At 39.5% G+C, this 20405-nt stretch overlaps 1 protein-coding gene across 1 annotated transcript in view; it reads right to left on the bottom strand.

Moving 5' to 3' along the window:
• The window catches only part of UVRAG (UV radiation resistance associated), an 87194-nt gene that overhangs the window by 36231 nt on the left and 30558 nt on the right, over window positions 1–20405 (bottom strand). Inside the window, exons 7-12 of the mRNA XM_031060976.1 lie at window positions 17942–18047; window positions 16002–16128; window positions 14976–15060; window positions 14416–14503; window positions 13787–13847; window positions 11624–11789 (exon numbers count right to left, since the gene is read on the bottom strand). Of these exons, the coding sequence (XP_030916836.1) occupies window positions 11624–11789; window positions 13787–13847; window positions 14416–14503; window positions 14976–15060; window positions 16002–16128; window positions 17942–18047 (633 nt within the window). The remainder of the gene's footprint in view (window positions 1–11623; window positions 11790–13786; window positions 13848–14415; window positions 14504–14975; window positions 15061–16001; window positions 16129–17941; window positions 18048–20405) is intronic.

Below are 20405 nucleotides of genomic sequence, written 5' to 3'. Positions count from 1 at the left end.
AAAGCTACAGGCATGAAGAAGCCTAATGTATCACCTCTAAGGCAAGTTCAAACCACCCTGTACACTCAGCTATCATAACAGTTTCTTCTAAAACATCATCCTTCCTAGGGTAGGAAGGCTGTTTAAGTCACCTTCCATTGTTAATTTAAGTCTTTTCCATGATTTAAGATGTAATGAAGACTGTGCTCACATGCTGCTGAAAGTAAAACCAAGAAATTTCAGGTGCAGACAGAGAAAAAACCTCTTGGCAAGGATTTTTCATTTTCATATTTAGAGTTTGAGGTGTGATGCCTGCAGTTCATATCCATAATCTATTCTGGTGGGTTTTTTTTTCCTTATGAGGAGTATTATTGAGTTCTTAACAAAAGAAAGAGTTGCAACCCTTCTCTTACTGACTTTTAAAACCCCTGGCTTTGGTAGGAGGATAGGCAACAATTTGCTAACATAATGGCAACAATTTGCTAATATAATGTCTTCAATCAAAACTGCTCACTAATACTGATGTATTTAAAAACCAGAAAACTGACTACAGAAAAAGAGATCTTTTAAAGCTACCCACAGATATTACTCTGAAAAATCAGAGGCCTGTTTCAAAGCTACAACAATGATTAGACTACTTGTGGTGTTTTAAGCATTACACCACTCTTACAACTCAAATAAATTGTGCTAAGTGTTCTACTCTAATCACTAAAAACTCTTCATTGTCCCTCAACAAGTTCTCATCAGCCATCAAGATCTCATTTAATTTCATATCTTTAGCTCATCTTCAGCTGTTTTAAATAGTCACTTTGGTGCTTGATGAACACTAAAGTAAATCACTACAGGATTCCTGGCTCAGGCAGACGGTAAATGTTAGGAAAAGTTGAAAGAATCCTTATTCCATACATTTATTTCAGACCTCAAGCATCTCTTATGAATTCAAGTCCAAATAAATTTACTGTTGTGCTCTGTGATTTATGAATTCTGCATCCAGAAATATCACATATGTACCAATATACTGATGGCCCACTTTTATTGTCTATAACCACCTGCCTTTAACAGAAACTATTTTTAAAGCTTATGAAATTGCTTCATTTTTAACTGCTTTCACCTGCTTCTACTTTGGTAATACACCATATGTTTTAGATCTTTTACTCTCTCTTCAGTTCATACCTCTGCCATATCCCAAATTATATTAAAGTCTCAAAGTTTAATCTGTACTTCAGAAAGCTCTTAAGGGAAGAAGTTAGCAAAATAATGGTTTTTACACATCACATCCAACTGTCTTGCACAGGCCGAAGTCTGGCACAATTTAAATATCATATTACATCTCATTTGGCAAATCCAAGTAAAATTCCAAATCTAGTTTGGAATTATGTTACATAGCCTTAACTTTCCAAGTGATTCAAAACTTTAAGGACCAGTAATATCTGCAGCTTTATAAGCTACATTAGGACACTTATGTTTTAAGAACACTTAATTATCACAAAATGGTTTGTGTTGGAAGAGACCTGAAAACCCATCTTGTTCCAACCTCCTACCATGGGCAGGGACACCTCCCACTAGACCAGGTTTCTCCAAGCCCTGTCCTACCTGCCCCTGCACATTTCCAGGGATGGGGTAGCCACTGCTTCTCTGGGCAACCTCTTCCAGGGCCTCCCCACCCTCACAGGGAAGAATTTCTTCCCAATATTCCATCTAACCCTGCCATCTGGCAGTGGGAAGCCATCCTCCCTTGTCCCATCACTCAAGGCCTCTGCCTAAAATGCCTCTGTAGCTCTCTTGGAGCCCCTTTATGCGCTGGAAAAAGCTCTCAGGTCTCCTTGGAGCCTTCAGTTTTTGAGGCTGCCTCCAGAGCAGATGGGCTCCAGCCCCTGGAGCACCTCTGTGGCCTCCTCTGGATTCATTCCAGCAGCTCTACATCCTTCTGATGTTGGACCCCAGAGCTGGAGGCAGCTCTGCAGGTGGGGGGGTCTCACCAGAGCAGGACAGAGAAGCAGAATTTCCCCCTTCACTGCTGCCCATGCCATGGGATCAGCTCAGCACACGGGCACTTCTGGGTGCCAGCACACATGGCCAGGGTATGTCCAGCTTCTCATCCAGCCATTTTCCCAAGCTGTCCTCCTCAGAGCTGCTCTCAATCCATTCTCTACCCAGCCTGAACTTGCGCCTGGGATTGCTACGATCCCAGTGCAGCACCTTGCACTCGGCCTGGTTGAACTTCACAAGGCTGGCACAGGCCCAACTCATCAGCCTGTCCAGGTCCCTCTGCCATCCCTTCCCTCTAGCACCACACAGCTTGGTGCCATTGGCAAACTCCATCTCACTGTCCATGTCATTAGCTTAGAAGATAAAGAGTGCTGGTCACAATTCCAAATCACGAGAACACCAGTCATCACTGCTGTCCATTCTGACATCAAGACATTACCCAGTAGTTAAGTGCAGACTGGAATCTTAATCCAGAGATTAAATGAAGCTGACACCACTGCACTTTCACGTGACTGTATTTACACTATCTTTGATACTTCCTGCCCAATGGTGTCAAATTTATCAGAGAATGAACATAACCTGGCTTTTTCTTTCACTTCTCATTTTCAAGGACAGTAAGCAGAATGAGTGCAGAGGTGGCTGCAGCACAGACTTGGCAGAATGCAGCTGAAACCCAGTTATTCATTACCAGACAGATAAAGAACTGATGTCATTTCTGTGACTGTAAGTCACTCGTGTCATAGCAGAGCATCTACTAAATCTGGGGGAACAACTGTGTCTCACATCACGCTACTAAAAATGGGTCAGTTAAGAAAAAAATGAGTTTTAATCTTTAGACCATGGATAGGACACTCTACATGAGGATAGGACTAAATAGCACAATTCAGGTAAGATAACGGCATGAGAAAGCCACAAATTCTTGTTTGATATGTCTGAAGTATGAGGAATGTAGAAGAAAAGGTTTAAATATTTACTGAAGTTTGAGTTATTTCAGCTTCGCCCCCTTTTGGGGTCTGCAAGGGGGGCAGGCAGGGGAGGAAAGAGCTAGTGTTTTCCCTCCAACCTAACCACACCTTGTTTGCTCACTGTAATGGAATGTCCTATTCAGAGGAGGAAGCTTGTGTGATTTAAAAGTCCTGGGGCTTCTCTGAACCAGAAGAAATTAAACCCTGAAAGCCTTTTAAGTCAGAAGGACCACCACTGTCCAGACAGCTCACTTGAAATCACAATTTCTCAAGACACTTCAAATCAAATACCAGGACAAATAAACTGCTCAAGAGCCACAAGCACCAGAATATCCAGCATTCCTACCATCTTAGCACTCCACCTAAAGATCAAGGCACAAGAAGCTTTGGCTGCACACCTTTAAAACCGCTCTCCTTCTCAGATAAGCCGCACCACAACTCTACCAGCTTCAGAGCAGAGACTGCACAGATTTCCTGCAGAAGATCCAAAATTAAATGAAAAGACAGAAGAAAGGATTACAAGCATGTATTTTGCTTGTAATTACAGATTAAGACATAAATATGTGTTACAAATCTCAAGCAAATTCAGACTGGATTACTACATGGATTTGAGTTCCTACTTAACAGAAAAAGCTACACTTGTAAAACAAATTTGATGACAAAAATACAGACTGCCATGAGGAAAAATCATATCCCCATTCAAGCTTTATACAATAAATAAAGAATTAGTTTATTGGGGAAATAAAACATTAGTTTAACTTTATGAAATGTATTTTCAAAATGCATTTCTGAACTGTTCAGATGATGATAATCAAAAGCAGAAGCATCTTTCTGTGCTAAGTGTAACCGCTGTGACCTTGCTCTTGGGGAATGCACAATAGCTTCAGTATGTGCAGACTGTGGAAAGAAAATAAAAGTGAAGATCCAAGTTATGGAAGTCAGGCAGCTCCTGACAAGACAGTCACCACTTTGTACAAGAGGGTATCATTCTATCGCTTCAGCAAATGCAAATGATTTCAAACACCTCAAAATCACAGCAAAGAATCTATGGAGCCAGTGACACTGATGGCTTTTTGTTAACTGGGCATTTCCGTGACATATTTCAGCTTGGATTCAAGGCTTGCACCATACAAGCCATGATGAATTTCACAATACATGGACCATCTGTAAGGAGAGAGCAGACAACCTTGCTATCAGAACTTTAAATCTCACTACCACTGAAGAATCATTTTTAACTAGAAGACACTCTATACAGGTCAAGTCCCTGCTTATTTTAAAAAATGAAGTAATGTTTTGGAAAAAAAAAAATCTCAACAGGAGTATAGTGTTCCAATGGGAGTAAATTAAGACTAGTATGTCTTCACAGAAACATTTCTCAGCTGGTCTCACATGTCAGGGGTCAGTGGTCTCATATACTGCAGTAAACAAAATCTGCTTTCTCGGACTAGCCAGGAGCATGTTGAAACTTCTAGTTCCCAGAAACAGTGTTAACATTATCTAAATTCATTAAACACCTGATCTAATTCTTTATCTATACACAGCAATATCAGCTGACTCAATGAAGGCAAAAGTATTGTTTTGCTAATCAAGAATCAAATAAGCCAGGATTCTAGGTAAATATCCTCAAGAATTGTAGAATGTAAAAATACAGTTCAAGATAAGTTCATGGCAAAAAGCATTCTTTGAGCAATACAGTTGAACCCTTAACACACACTCAATCTGCCCCAAAGAATCAACTTTTCTTTGATAGCTATTAGATTTCTCAAGCAACCATCTCCTTCCATCTAAGTTTGCCAAGATTTCTTCCCAAAGCTGCCATTTCATTACCTCAGCTGAAGTACCACATATGATTAAAGACGTGTCAATTGAGTTGGAAAATCTTAACGTCAGTGAAAAGTTATTCTTCACATGCTTGTGTTCTGATTTTTCAGACTGCTTTGTTTGCAAGTGACTTATCTGTTACCAGGCACAAAGCAATAACAACTTCAGTGGTGTTGTACTAAGTCTACTGCAGCTGAAATCCTTATTTTCCCATTCTTCTGAACTGGAGTAAGGCCACAATAAGGAGGATCACTTACAGATTATGCTCATTCAACAAGTGGATTGCAAATGCTCCAAAATTATCTATAGGCCAGTTCAGCAACACTTATGTCCACTTACTTGCAAGTCCAGCTAACCACACTTCAAAGAAATTAAAGATAATACATCAAGAAAGATAATTTGGAAGCATTTTTGGAGCAGAACTGGCAAGGAATCACATATGTTTGCTTTATTCATATTTTATCCTGAAAATAAAATTTTTACATCAGAACTTCTGCTGTCAGTAACTCACTTTCCATGATTTAACACTGTGTGCACCACACACAACATACCAGTTTTTCTGAGCAGTGCAAATGAGTAGATCTAAAATACAACACCAATACACCAAAATAATTGCTTGACTATGTGCAGATTCAAAATATGTCCTGCCTGATTTACTTAATCTTCTCTGAAATTTGGTTTCATAAACTAATGAAAAGCACCCCAAACTGGATTAATCCAGTCTGCTGGGGTTTGAGTTCAAGATTCACTCAACAATCTGTGGAGATACATCAACATTCTCCACATGCAAAGGTGCTGCAGACCTTGCACATCAACTAAGATAAACTTACTCAATGCTTTGCATCCTTAAGGAGTCCAGAACCACTCTGAAGCCCCAAGAAGGGCACCTCTGATTCATGATTTATGCACTCTCCAGTTGCAACAAGTCGGCACCATCCCAGTGGAGGGTGACCTGGTTTTTTTTATTTATACATTCGCCCTTCCCACAAGGGCTACAGCAATGAATTCAAACTGGCCTTCAAAGTATCAGCACCTAGAGAAATCAAACATCAAGACAAAAACTGACTAATCACTGCAATCTTCTGGCTTGCTTGAGGTTTTCAATAATGATCAAGGTGAGCTGCATAAAAAGACAAATTTGAGGTGTAACTCCAACTCAGAAAAATAGTTTCCAGGAAATTACTTCAGGAACAAACCTATCCCTTCTAGCTATATTATTATTTTGCTGTATTTTGATCCTGTTTTCTATGAGGGCCCAGTATTACAATAGACAGATGTTTCCTACTTTAATGACAACAAAAGGAATTTAGACAGGACAAGTAACCCATGGTAGCATCCTTAATTTCACTTCCCCTTACACCATTTCATACATCTTTTGGTACCTGAGGTACATCAAAGTCATAAAGCAACTGCAAAGATGTCAGATGCCTCAAGGTACATGCCCAAGACGTGCATGGTAGTTGTTTGAATCCTTTGACCTTTGCTGTCTGTGTTTGTCACGCACAGTGAAAGGAAAAAAAGTCTTTCTGTAAATTACAAAATACCAAAGAAACCTTTACAGTTGTTTACTGTATCTCAGATCAACTAATGCCAAATATTCCTGCAAAAATACACCAGACTAGATCATGTTTCTTCCATTACACTCTGGGTCCTGTTTATTTATCTTTAAATTTTATATATATTTTTCGCCTTTATAACAATGGTTACCAACAAGTTCAATATTTAAACATACGACAAAAAAAAAAAAAAAAAGCCCTTTCTGGAGATCAGACAACTCTGCAATATCTTTAAATGCTCCAGCAGCTATGCTTGCAAATGACAATGTTCTTGCTACCTTTTAAATGTAAAACCTTTTTACACATTGATGCCATTTTCTACCTCTTCATTTTTCCCCCAACCTGAAGTATGACATTGAAGCGGCAACTTTCTTCCTACTGCTCCTACTAGTCCTCCCTTAACACATTTTGTTGGGAAGAAGGTGTAGCATCCATCAGATTGTGTGTACTATTTGATTTCTCTGTACTATTACTACAGAGAAATAATGTTAGTAAAACTATTTCTTGAAATAATTTCCAGTTCCAAGTTACCTAGCAGGGAAGTAAGAGCTCTTGAAAATCTTTAAGAGACACAGTAGGAGTGATAGCTCAAAAATTCAACATAAATAATTCATCTGAATGTGCATTTCACTTGTCCAGATATACAAAGCAAACCAGAAAGGTGATTAAACTTAAAGAACAGTATTTTTCCTCTTAGAGGAATGTATATATTTTCAAGCTGTTTATACTCAAAAATACTGTAACATGAGCAGCAACACCAGCACAGGGAATGTCACAATCTATGTCTCACTCCAGCCACAACAATCCTTATTTTGCCCTAAGATGGGAGTCATTCTTTATTAAAAATCTGGGAGCAGACTAACAGAAGCATTAAATACAGGGCTTGAGAAACACAGTCTCAGAACATATCAGAAATAGTTTCATCTTAGCATTCTCACTCTGTTGTTGAGCATGTGATGAAGTGTTAGGTTTCAGTTCCATCAGAACACTGCCAAGGAATTTATGTGATTTATTCTGCAAGCAAACTTGTTCATCATTGGAGACAGGAACATGCTGCTGTCTAAGTAGCTTTAATTTGGGAGTTACCTATCCATAGAATCTCAGAATCATTAAAGTTCTTAGGATTTTAAGAACATCCCTAATCCAAGCACTCACCCAGCACTGCCAAGGCTAACACTAACCCATGTTTCAAGTGCCACATCCACATGGTTTTTAAATCCCTCCAGAGATGTTGACTCCACCACTGTACCAGACTGGACCAGGGCTGGGCAACATTTTCAGGGTAGAAATGTTTCCGAATATCCAACCTAAAACTTCTCTGGCACAATTTGAGGCTACTTCCTCTCATCCTGTCACTTGTTACCTGGTAACAAAAACCCCACCACGTGGCTCCACCCTCCTGTGGAGTTGTAGAAAGTGAAAAGGTCCCCCCCGAGCCTCCTCTTCTCCAGCCTGAGCTCTGCCAACTTTTTCAGTCTCTCCTGGTGCTCCAGACCCTTCCCCAAGTCCATCCCCATCTCTGGGCATGCTCCAGCTCCTCTTGCTGTCTTGCTGAGAGACAGGGAGGATTGGCAGTGCCTCACCAGTGCCCAGCACAGGGGGACAGTCACTGCCCTGGCTCTGTGCCATATCATTACTGGTACAGGCCAGCTGCCACTGGCCTCCTGATCACCTGGGCACGCCTGGGCTCATGTTCAGCCACGGCTGATCAGCACCCCCAGGGCCCTTCCCAGCTTTCCAGCCACTTTGCCCCAAACCTGCAGCGTTACGTGGGGTTGTGGTGACACAGGGGTAGGATACAACCCTTGGCCTTGTTGAACCTCATACAACTGGCCTTGTCCTATCAATGCAGCCTGTCCAGATCCTTCTGCAGAGTTTTCCTGCCCCCTCCAGCCGGTCAACACTCTAGCCAAACATGGTGTCCTCTGTAAACTGACTCAAAGTGCACTCATTGCTTTGAAATCCTTCAGACTCCAGAACTACTGAGAAATCTTTCTTCCTACATATTGCATGTACTCTGGAGATGCTGAAAGGGACCACTGAAGAAGTGAGTTAATGAGAAATTTTGTCAAAATCAGATTCTTGCCTTAACATGGTAATTCAAAAAGTCATAAAAGTAGACATCATAGGAGAAAACTTAGAGCTTTTTGGTAGTACCAAAATCAGGTTTTGGAATACAAGAGAGGAACAGTTATTAAGCAGATTACAAACACTAACATCTGTACAATTACAAGGCTGACCATATACTATATGCTACTGGTAGTCACTCTGTACTTCATTCTAATTTCAATACTATGGCCAGACAAGAGCTAAGCTCTCACCATAACCTCCTACTTTAAAGTCCCAATGTAACAGTTACGGTAACAGAAAAAAATTGTAAATTCTCGAGGTCCTCATAGAAGTGACCTGGATCATGCAAGTAAACCAATCTGAAGCAGATGAAGCATTTCCCAGAAGTTACTTACATTCTGAAAGCTCTCAAAATATTTAACCAGCTCAACAGGAGGGCTTAGAAAAGTCAGTAAAGAAACTTGAAAGTGTAGTAACATCTTCATACAGTATGACTTTAAAAACAAACACCTGTACTTATGAATTTGACCTTGAGCGAAACCTCAGCTATTTCCCCCAGCAAACAATTTCTAAAAACTCCTAATAAGGATCTCAGAGAAACCATGTGTCTTGGCTTAAAGGACAAGTGCCTGCCAAGGAAGGTGGGAACCTTCCTGGGATGGAAAACATGAACCCCTTCCCTCCAAATTACTGTAACTTTGAAATTACAGGGTTTTCAGGCAAAGACATGGGAAAAGGAAAAACAGGGCTTTACTTGTGTGTATATATATATGTATAACAAGACAAACAAACAACAACAGCAGCAGCAACAACAAACTAAAAACAGAAACACAACCACAGCCTTCCCTTGGCCGTTGAGCACCTTCCCCTTCAGTGCAGCTACAGTCACAGCCGGCAGCACAAGCCTGCTCTTGAGAGAGAGAATGAGAGCTGAGCCCAGCCCCTAATTCCCAGCCAATCCTCTCAGTATCCCTGCATTTTCCAAGAGAAAACCTCCCAGCTTAGAGACAGAAGCAAACTGTGCCCCGTCCCCAGCCCTGGCCACATCTTTTGTCTCTCTTAAGTATCTGTTGTTCCCATTTCTTAGGCAACAAACGGGAGAAAAATTTCCTGAGAAAGGGGAAAAAAAAAAAGGAAAAATCCAAACCTCCAACACCCTGCAATGAAAAAAAAATAAAAGCCAAGTATGTACGTATAAGCCAGTCAATAAGGAGGGCACTATGTGTTATAGTAAAGATCAAATATAGGGATTACATCACTGCAATTATTCAACAATTGATGTTGGAGTTTGAAAAGCTGCTAAAGGACAGGTAACTGAAAAAAATCTAATAATGTATGTTAACTGCTGTGCACAACACAATTAGGAGCAAGGGAGAAACATGATCTATTAGTTTAGAAAGAAAACTGCAATTTAAGATATTTGACATAAAACCTTGGAGATGGTTTTTATTGGAGGATTGTTTCTCCAATAGCTGGGAAGAGAAGATCTCCAGAAGGAGCTAATTCTGAAAAAATCTTGCACAACACAGGTAAATAGCCCAACAGGGATTCATTTACTTAGATAAAATCTCTCCTTTTCAGAAATCTGTTGTGAAATCAAGTACTAAATCACAAGAGTTTGGAAGGCTGCAGCATGAAGGACTAAACCTTCTAATCTGTATGAGAGAACAGGAAACTGAATTAATCTTTACACATCCACACACAAGGACCTCTACTACTCAGAAAATTATTTTCAAGATACAAATGTTCTAGTTTGCAACCTTTCTCAAAGTGATGTACAGGAAGGAGTATGGTCATCTGCTTCAAGAACTACACTGAAGCAAAACAGGTCAATGTTCTATTAAGATACCCAGAAGTGTGTTTGGACAAATTATGAAAATGGTATCAAAATTACTTTGCAAGACATAATTATATAGTTGTGTTCATGGTGTCACAACAGGAAGACAAGTTTAAATCTTAAGGCAAATTACTTTGCCTGTCCTGCCAAAAGTCACTAACCTTCAAAGAGAAATCAGACACTTTCAAGCATCTAAATTCTGTCAACTAGGCACAAGAAAACCCTTCCATTTTATTTAGACTATGAGGAAATAGTGTTAAAATCTTCTAATACTTTAACTGCATATTTCCAAAGAGAAGAATTTGTTTTTCCACAGCTTCCTGTCAATAGTCAGCTACTTCCCACAAGTTCATTTCCTTTGCTCCCTTTTCAAACTTTTGTGGAAAAATGAAGTTATTGATGCCGCAAGCCTGAGTGCAGCCATCCATACACACATACAGGGTCACAGAATTCCTGAGTTGTAAGAGACTTCAAGCTCATCTCATTCCAACCACCTGCCAGGGCAGGGACACCTTCAGCTAGACCAGGTTGCTCCAAGCCCCATCCAACCTGGCCTTGAAAACTTCCAGGGATGGGTAGTCCATAAAGCCTCTGGGCAAACTTTGCCAGTGCCCAGAATCTGAACAGAGCAGTTGGCCTCCCACAAATGGTCAGTGTTGCATTCCTGGCAGTTCAGTGGTTTTAGGTTACAAAGTGAACCTTAACCAGTAATTGCCACTAATTTCATGTTAGAGCACACAGGTGCCAAGACAGTGAGAAAATAAACAAAGCTCCAAAACACAGGAGAAGACATTCAGAGAGTGAATTTAAAGACAGCAAGACAGTTTCCTAGAAGGAGAACAGTAACAGTGTGACTACATGTTCAAAGACAATTATTACAGAACAAATGAAAAGCTCTACATTGAATATTCAGTTGATTTATAGTACGTGGCAGGTTACTGTGCTTTTTCAATTGCTTAAAAAACTCAGTGTTAAAACAAAGCAATTTGTTTTCTCCTATTTATCAACCACTAATAGGGCACTGGCAGCAGCTCCCCAGTGAAACTACACTTGCTATCTGCAGTTTATTCCCATAGCCAGTAGCAAAACATAAAAGGCAAGTTTTCCAAATAGAAACCAAAACTCATGAAACACTAAGAAACTCTATTTAGGTTTTTCTAGCATTACTGGATGCCAAATCAAAGCCATATATGTGCCAACAGACCTAGAATAACAAAGCTGAGTTACTCTATTGTATCCCAAAATTCCAACAAGAGAAACTCAACGACTATTCCACAGGTACTGAAAGCAATAACAAGTAACTTCAAATTCCTTATCACCTCAGACTGCCCCAAACTGTTTAAGGTGGGCTTTTTTGGTGTTGATTTGTTGAAGACAGCACATCAGTGTATTTACAATATACTCACTCTCGCTCTTTATCCGTCAGCTTGTCATTTATATTGTCTTTGATTGTAGACCGGGAGCCCTTGTGAATTATAGGATACCTGAGTGGCACTTGTAAGAAGAAGGAGATCATGGAAATTAGGTGAGCAGTATAGCCCAGGGCAACAGCAATGCTTCCATCATCTTTTGCTGTCAATGACAAAAAGATTCTATTATTAATTGTATCCACTGAATCCTAATATTCACCTTTATTGCTCAATACAATATTCATCAATATCGCTCAGAACAACAATTACTGTAGCTCTCAGAAGTCAGAAGGAGAAGACAGAAGACAGAAGGAGACCTGGTGTCATTTGGGAGAGCTTCACAAGTGTTTGCACTTCACTGTGTTGTGTTTGCCTCTTGTGATGAGGCACAGAAAACTGGGGATGGCTCATTCTCCTGAAAATTTTACTTTCAAAGCTACACTGCCAGGATGGGGGAAGGTGAAGAAGAGATGGGAAAAGTGAAACAAAATTCACAGACAAAACTCAAGTATTAAGATTTCTGCGTTTCTCTAGATGGAGTTGACATGTGCGAGTGGGATCAGGAGACAGCTGTACTCCTCCTCTACTTTGTTCACAAGTGAGATCATCAGCTGGAGAGACACTGACCCCAAGCTATGAACTCTGTTCTCCGCCAATAGCTGGGAAAACTTAGATTAACCCATTGTTTTAAAGCATCATTTTCAATTTGGCAGTTAAAATGTAACCTTAAAGCTTCACCTGCTAGGAATACACATAGATCTTGCAATTGAAACTACATCTTTTAGCCATATAAAGGCTTTTCCTTTCTCTTTTCTCTATTTTTAATTCTTTTTAAGGGATACAGACAGCACAACAGTCATCCCTTCTGATGTCTCCATGAAACCAGCTGAACAGAGGACCTTCATTACCATACTGAGCTCTATCAGAGCCTGTCATGATGTAGGTATTTAAGTTACACCCCGTCAAAATGGATTTTGTAGAAAAGGTTCAAAATTTGCAGCAAAACTGGTTTTCTAGGGATTTTTTTTGACGCCTAGTTTTTTAAAAGATAGTGTCTACTGAGTCAGAGATAAGATCCATGCCAGACAGATGGGTTTCAAATTTAACTGCCTATTTCACTAAATTGAATGCTTAGTACTTCTTCCTCACAATACAATTCTTCTAAAGACTTGGATAAAGAATTAGTAAATCTTTTGCAATGAATTAATACCAGGAAAGTGAAAATGGACCAGAAGATGCCACACCACTCATTTCCCAGGAGTTAGCAAACTGAGTTCATTACCACATTTAGTGCAATCAGGGAATCAAAGCAATAGACTGATTTTTGTCCTACTGACAAATTAGTTTGTTTTAAAGATTATTCCTCCAATATTCCAGCATCCAATATACATATTATTGGTACAAGTTAATTACTATGGGGTGGCTTTAAAGAGTCAGACAATTGATGGAGGTTTTTGCTCAAGAAACCAGAGTGAACAGGTACTGGGGGCAAGAAATCCTCAAGGAAATTTTAATGGATTTCCAGTTCATGTCAAACATTTGTAGATGAATGCATGCAGTTACCTGTACAACTGTTATACAGGTAGGCATGTGATATATTTGTTTCTGGAACAGGATGAGGGTTGGCAGTTGAAGTAGAAGGTCACTTGTCAGAGATGTTCAAAGGCTTTTTTTGCAAAGTATTTATTTGGCAGGTTCACCAGCAACTACAGCAAACCAAATGGGGATTCATGACTGTTGCCCCACCGAGATTTATGGACTAAAAGTAGCCCCAATGGAATTCTAGGTCAGACACCAATATTTTCCAGAATCACTGAGTCTGGAAGGCACTTTACCCCTGGCTCAGAGCAGGTTGTCCCCAGGACTGTGTCCAGCTGGGTTATGAGCATCCCTCAGAATGGAATATTGCCTCTCTGGGTAACGTGTTCCAGTGTTTCAATATGCAGTCTCAGAACACAGAGGTACTTTTTACAAAGAGTCAAAAGGAACCTCCTTTGCTTTAGCTAGAAAGTACCAACAAATAATTAGTCTGTTTTTTTTCTAGTCTATATCTTTCTGGTCAAAAATTTGGACCCCAAGCTATTGCTATCAGTTTTCTTAATTTTACAAAGTTTAGAACCAGTGTTAACTGTAACAACTACATTAAGAATATGCAGCTACCTTGAAAGTCTTCAGAATTAGGAAGCTTGACTCCACAAACAAAGTAATCCTTTTGGTTGTTCTGTAAATTTAACATCAAGAGTGGAAAGTGAGCATGAAACAATAACATCCAGAACATCAAAACCTACATAAAACACGATAACAAGGCTAACAAACAATAAAATAAAAATAAAAAACCTAAATATTCAACTAAACTTAGAGTGACTGACACAGTATTTTAATCCATATCTCACACAGTTCGGAAAATAAATACAACTTTTTTAAAGAGTGAAGAACTTTATATTAATTCATTATATAGAATATTTTTAATCTCAACATTTTAACATGTTTCTGTGCACTCAGCTAGCCTGCTGTCACAGGGTTACTTTATGCAATTGTACACAAAATGGAACACATCCATTAAATGATACCTATTCTGTTTTCACAGAGGACACTGTGTAAGAGATGCTGGCTTAAGTTCCCTCCCTGTAAAGTTTGTAATCGAAAGACCAAATGTAAGAAAAAGCTGAAATAAACAGACTGAGCAAAGAGCAGATTCTGTCACAAGTAAAGTATAATACTTGTTTGCAGTGTAATAAATAGGAACTACATTTCACATTGAGCAGATTGTCAGGATGTTGAAAACATACCAAATCAATAGGGTAGATGTAGGATAGCTCCGACAGCAGCTGCTTGCATCGAATAGTCTGCTGGGCATTTATCTTCAAAAACTGTTCTCTTTGGGGAAAGAGATTCCAAAACTATTATTTTCTTCAAAAGCTCCAAATAAAGGTATCAAGTTGTCATATCCCTTCTGCAGCTTTCCAATTATTACCTCCTATCCTCCAAAAAGTTAGGTAAATTCACCCAAAAAAATTACAGCACACAAAGCTAATTTCTGTTTTCAGGCATACCACGCACTATAGACATATTTTGACTACAAGAATCAGGTATTACAAAGCTGTGTTACACTAAAACACACCTGAAATTCCTATCAGAGTCTACACATACAACCAACCATTAGTTTTCTTCTCTTCTAGACTTGCCACTGGTAATCACTTTACAGATCTACAAAATGTAGCAGGGATATCTTAACAGAAGTTTTAGAGCAACATGAGGAAGAATTTGGTGCCAGAAATCCCATTTTCAATGGCTTGCTCTCAAGCTTATCTTTTTTTTCCAGTTGCAGAACAAACATAGGTCCTTTTACCTCTTAGCAGTGCATTCCTTTCTCGATTCATATAGAGATTCATTATGCTCTTCAAGTTTCTGGTATTCAGTCCCAAATGCATTTTCTAAGCAACAGGAGGAATCAGGAAAAAAATAGTATAAATATTTTCTCAGTTATCCAAAGTTTTAAAAGTAGATACTGACAAAATGTTGGCAATAATCCTCCATTTATTATTACCCTTCCATTTTCCATATTATGCTCCCAAACTAGAGAATGTCAGACAGCACAGGAGGAACACCTGTCTTCATGCACTACACACCATTCACCACCCAAACACAACCCATCAGATTTCATCTTCCTTTAATATCTATTCCTCTCACAACCACACAGTGCAGTAATCCAATTATGGACTCTCAATACTTGCATAGACAGAATAAAGTACATGGTAAAAACAACACTTGCATAGACAGAATAAAGTACATGGTAAAAACCATCCTTTTTAGTAGTAACTAGTTACTTTAGACTCAGCTAAGTATTAAAAAAAAATCCTGCAACAAAATCAAGTATGTGTATAGTTTGATCTTGGTGAGCTCCAAAGAGACAATGATACAGCATTTCTCTATAGGAGACTTGCCTGGTAAAGGATGATACCAAGATGAGTATTTCATATGTCACTTACATATTAAGAGGGATTTTTGTCTTCTAATACTTAAAACTGAATCCAAATCACAGGTACAGCAACTTCCCTCGTGACATGAAGTCACTTTATGATGGTAATGTTTACTGTACTATACTGCAGTTCTTCTGATGTTCTCGAAAAATGTCAATTAAACACAGATTTAAGATTGCTTTGGAGAGGTGTCATAGTAAGAAGTTATTTAGAGACAAGATACCAGAAACTGTTGTCTAAAACTCAGTATAACAGAGAGAGAAGAAATTAGACCTGGCTGCAAATTTCAGATAAAGAAAAAACACAAGCAGCACATTACAGTCAGACAATGAAAATAGAAAAGAAACCAGCACTTTCATTCTGGTCATAAACTAGGCTAAGGTTTCAACACTCACCTCTGTCAAGCAAAGTACTTTTTTGCTTATGCAACAAGGCTACTTCTTGACCAAGGGCCTTCTTCTGTCGCTCCAGCTCATTACGCAGCACCAGGATCTTCAACTGTAAACATTCACTCTCCTTTTTCTATGGGAAGAAATACAGATTTAAAAAAAAAAAGTTTCTCTGCACAGAAGCAGTTCCATAAAAAGGTAGTAGGAGAGAATGAAAAAACAGGACAAGACTAGCACCTGCCTAAGAATGGAGTTCAAAGATTACCACAGGCAACAGATTCCCAAAGACTAATAATTTTGCTGCTTTGGAAGGAAAGCAATGTAGCTGTGTGTCACAGTGCTTGATCCTCCTGTGGGATGCATCTCTCTTGAGCCCAGATCAAAAATTAAGAAGAGTGCTTCACCAGGACATAAAAACAGACAGCACAGGACTAGCAGCAGGATGAGCATTCAGTCCCTGGCACAGGGCTCACCAGCAAGAGGGAAGGTGAGCAGTAAGAAGTCTATACAAAGTGAAAGCAAGAGCTGAAAAAAGGCTGGAGATATTCAAGCTGCACTATTGGATTCAATTCCCAGCTTCAGGATGATGAGAATAAGAGGATACAAAGAAAAAGCTGAGAGAGTGTTCAGCCTGGAGAACAGAAAAGGCTCCAGGGAGACCTTAGAGCCCCAGTTGTCCAAGAGAGCTGGAGAGGGAGTTTGGACAAGGGCCTGAAATCACAGGACAAGGGGAAATGGCCTCCCACTGCCCAAGAGTAGCGTTAGATGGGATGCTGGGAACGAAATTCTTGGCTGTGAGGGTGAGGAGGCCCTAGCACAGGTTGTCCACAGAAACTGTGGCTGCCCCATGCCTCTAAGTGTTCAAGGTCGGGTTGGACAGGGCTTGGAACAGCCTAGTCTAATGGAAGGTATGCCTGCCTATGGCAGGGGTTTGGAACTGGATAAGCTTTAAGGGTCCATCCAAATAAAAACACACTAGTACTGTATGATATAGTTTTGCTCTCAGATATCTAAAAATTTAAAGCCTTTGCAAGGAGGAACAAGCATATCCATAACTGAAAAGGTAATGGTAAACAGTCAAGATACCATACTTGGGCTGGAATGACTCACAAGAGATTTTAAATTGTCCCATATGGAAGGTGACTTCTTCACCTCTTCATCTACAATGTAACCCCTGTAATTAAAGAGTGTAAACAATCTCCCATTTTTCCCATTTTGTCAAATCCTTGAACCAGTCTGACACTTTTGGAACTTAGCTGAGTACTCTCAACTCAGAATCTGCTTTACAGCAATAAATTAACTTCACGCTGCAAATGTGTCCTTTACAAGGCACTAAACACATACCACTGAGTACCAACATAATGAAGGCACCACAAACCACTCCTGTTCTGTCAACTCATCTTTGAACCAAGATCAGTTTTCCTGGGCAGAAAGCAGAAACTAATGTCAACAAACTTCTCTGGGGAGGGAAGGGGAGGAGAGCAGGCAAAACCAAATGTCAAAAGCCATTGTAAGATCTAGTACAATTTCTGTTTAAAATGAATATGTCACTTGAATGACAGCATTTGCATGAACTCTGTTCATCCAAAGGGAGTCAGGGTGCAAGAAGATACAGCCAATAGATTCACCTCACTCTAAATCCACCACAGGTTCCTGTCAAGTTTCATATAAATCATTAGAAGTTTGTTTTTCCTGAAAGACTCTTCTGTGCAATGTTTATGCTTTGATAGCATGATTGTACAAAATAAAGGTAAAAATTGGATAATAGATTTATCAATCCATCTGAGCAACTCACACAAGTAAAATTGATGATATTACATAGCTCCCAGATGAGTTCCCATTTAAAATGGCAGGTGTAAAGAAAGATTCCAAGTTCAAGTGTTAAAAAACATCAGTCAGATGCTTCAGCAAGCCCATAAAATAAGGTTTCAATAAATCAAACATACCAGTTCATTCCTTGTAGATGTACATCTCAGCTTTTCTTCAATCTCCCTTCCTATTTTCTGAACAGTTACCTGAGTCTGTTTAATTGCACACTGAGCTCTGTGGAGCCTGCAAGGAAAAGGTTACAGCTGTGATAAAGGTTTCCCACACATGCAAGCACCTCAAAACCAGCAATGCAAATGCAAACTCAGACTGTCAGCTTCCATTTCAAAATACCAAATAGGAAGCATAAGGAAAGCAGGGTTAGACGGGACATTTGGCAGAAATTGCTCCCTGTGAGAGTGATGAGGCCCTGGCACAGGTTGCCCAGAGAAGCTGACGCTGCCCCATCCTTGGAAGTGCTCAAGGCCAGGTTGGACAGGGCTTGGAGCAACCTGGTCTAGTGCAAGGTGCTGGAACTGGATGAGCTTTAAGGTCCCACAACCCCAAACCATTCTGTGATAACCTGCATAGTTTATGAAGAAAACTGCCAAGTCTTTAAATTCAATCAAGTATCAAAATCTCCTCTTCAATTTTTCAATTCAACAGATACTGACCAGGCTGCAGGTGAGAGAGCAGGTAATTACAGGCACCTCACTTAAGCTAAATCACCATTAATGTGAAAATAGATACACACAAGCACTGTTAACAGAGGCCAGCTTTAGAAAAAGTACAAGTATCTTTAGCTAACACACAGCTACTCAGTCAAGAACATGAAACATTCTTCAGCATCTCCTACTATGCTAGGGTCCTTCTGTAGCAAAACCATTTCTTAATTAAATCACGTTTGAAAACATTAAAAGATTATGATGATGTGTTACAGATTGTTAGCCCTGGCCTCAGGGTGAAAAGAGAAAACCAATTATTTGCCATATTTATTGAAAAAAAAAAAACAGGCAGAGGAGAAAGATAGCAAAAACAAGTCTAAGAGTCATTAACATCTTTCTTAAAATTGACACAGAGTAGAAATTATTGTATTTATTAGAAAAAGAAGAGTTGTACATGGAAACAAACAGTGCTAGTAATATTAATAGACAAGGCCTTGTGATTTAGAACTACATTTACAGTTCTAAATGAATACACTTAAGTCACCAGATGCCTTTAGTTCCTTCACACTGTTGCTTCTCCTAAACACCATAAGAGCATAATTTAAAGCAAAAGTCTAAGTAATTTCTTTGGTTTCTCTTGAGTTTCTCAAACTGCTCATAGCACTAGCAGCTGCAGGCTGGTAGGGGCCATCCCATATGAAGAAACACTGCTCTGCTGGCTGCTGAGGGGGTGGGAGGGGGCTGAGACTGTTCAGACCAACAGTCCTGGATCACCCAAGGGTTGGGTCTAAACACACGTAATGAAGAACTGAGACCTCCTGGAAACCCTGATCCTACTGGGAATTACTTCTTACACCTCCCACCTCTGTGAATGCATCCCTAGGCTGCGGGCTATGGAACATGTGGTTAACACAAGTCAAAGCCAAGGGGTGCGGACCATCCTGAACATCACTCAGAGCTCTGCTGTCATGTCATCTACTTCCACACTTTCCAACCTGTCTCTTTCCAAAAGTCTGGAGTGTTTTCCTTCTACATATAAGAAAGCCCTACCCAGAGTAAGAGTAATAACTGAATGACATTTCCTCTTCCTCTTTATGTAGTTTAACACTGAAGAACATTCTTGATTTAGTCCATTAGGTGATTATGAGACAGTCTTACAAGTTTTCACAACACTCCATTTAGGCAGCAAAACCTCCAGGAGTGTGTTCTACTCGTTGAAAGAGTACTTACATAATGGAGAAATTATTAGAAAGGTCAATTGCCTTGTGAGTTCCTCACAGTGAATTGATCAACACTCATTAACAACCTACCAGTTGCGTGGTAACTAAGTTCTCCTATGCATGCTCAAAGGATAAGGAACAAACATCTACAGAGACTGACTTCTCAAAACAATACATATAGTCAAATACTTGTTCAGTTGGGTGAATCAGTATCTAAATATACATTTCTGACATATAAAAACTGCTATACAAAATAATTCAGCAATAAAATCTGGTTTTAATAAGAAATTTATTTCTTTTTAAGCTAAGCATCATCCACTCATTCCTGGCACAGTTAAACTTTGCTGCCTTGATGCCAAATAGGGCCATTTACACTGCAAGACAGAAAAATTACTGATATTGGTTGACTCCATTCCAGTACATCTACTGTTGTTCTAAGAACTTTAAAATGGTAACATGACCACATCCAAAGTTAAATCTTACAAGATTAAAATTTTAGGGACTTCATGTCACAAAAGCAGCAACCATCAACAGAATTTTTTTTCTCAGTCAAAAAAAAAAGCCTCCACGTGGAAATCTTTGGTCATCCAACAAGGGGAATACAAACTAAGCTATTAAGAATAGCAACATGGAAATTTTGTGTATCACTTCAGCACAAGCAGACTTAGGTGGAAGCAATTATGATTGCACAATGGAGATCAGCAAGCTGAGGCCATAAA

This window comes from Geospiza fortis, unplaced genomic scaffold (assembly GCF_000277835.1).
Source record: "Geospiza fortis unplaced genomic scaffold, GeoFor_1.0 scaffold154, whole genome shotgun sequence".
NCBI lineage: Eukaryota > Metazoa > Chordata > Aves > Passeriformes > Thraupidae > Geospiza > Geospiza fortis.
Note: the sequence above shows the minus strand (reverse complement) of the source record. Positions and strands in the feature narration are given on the sequence as shown.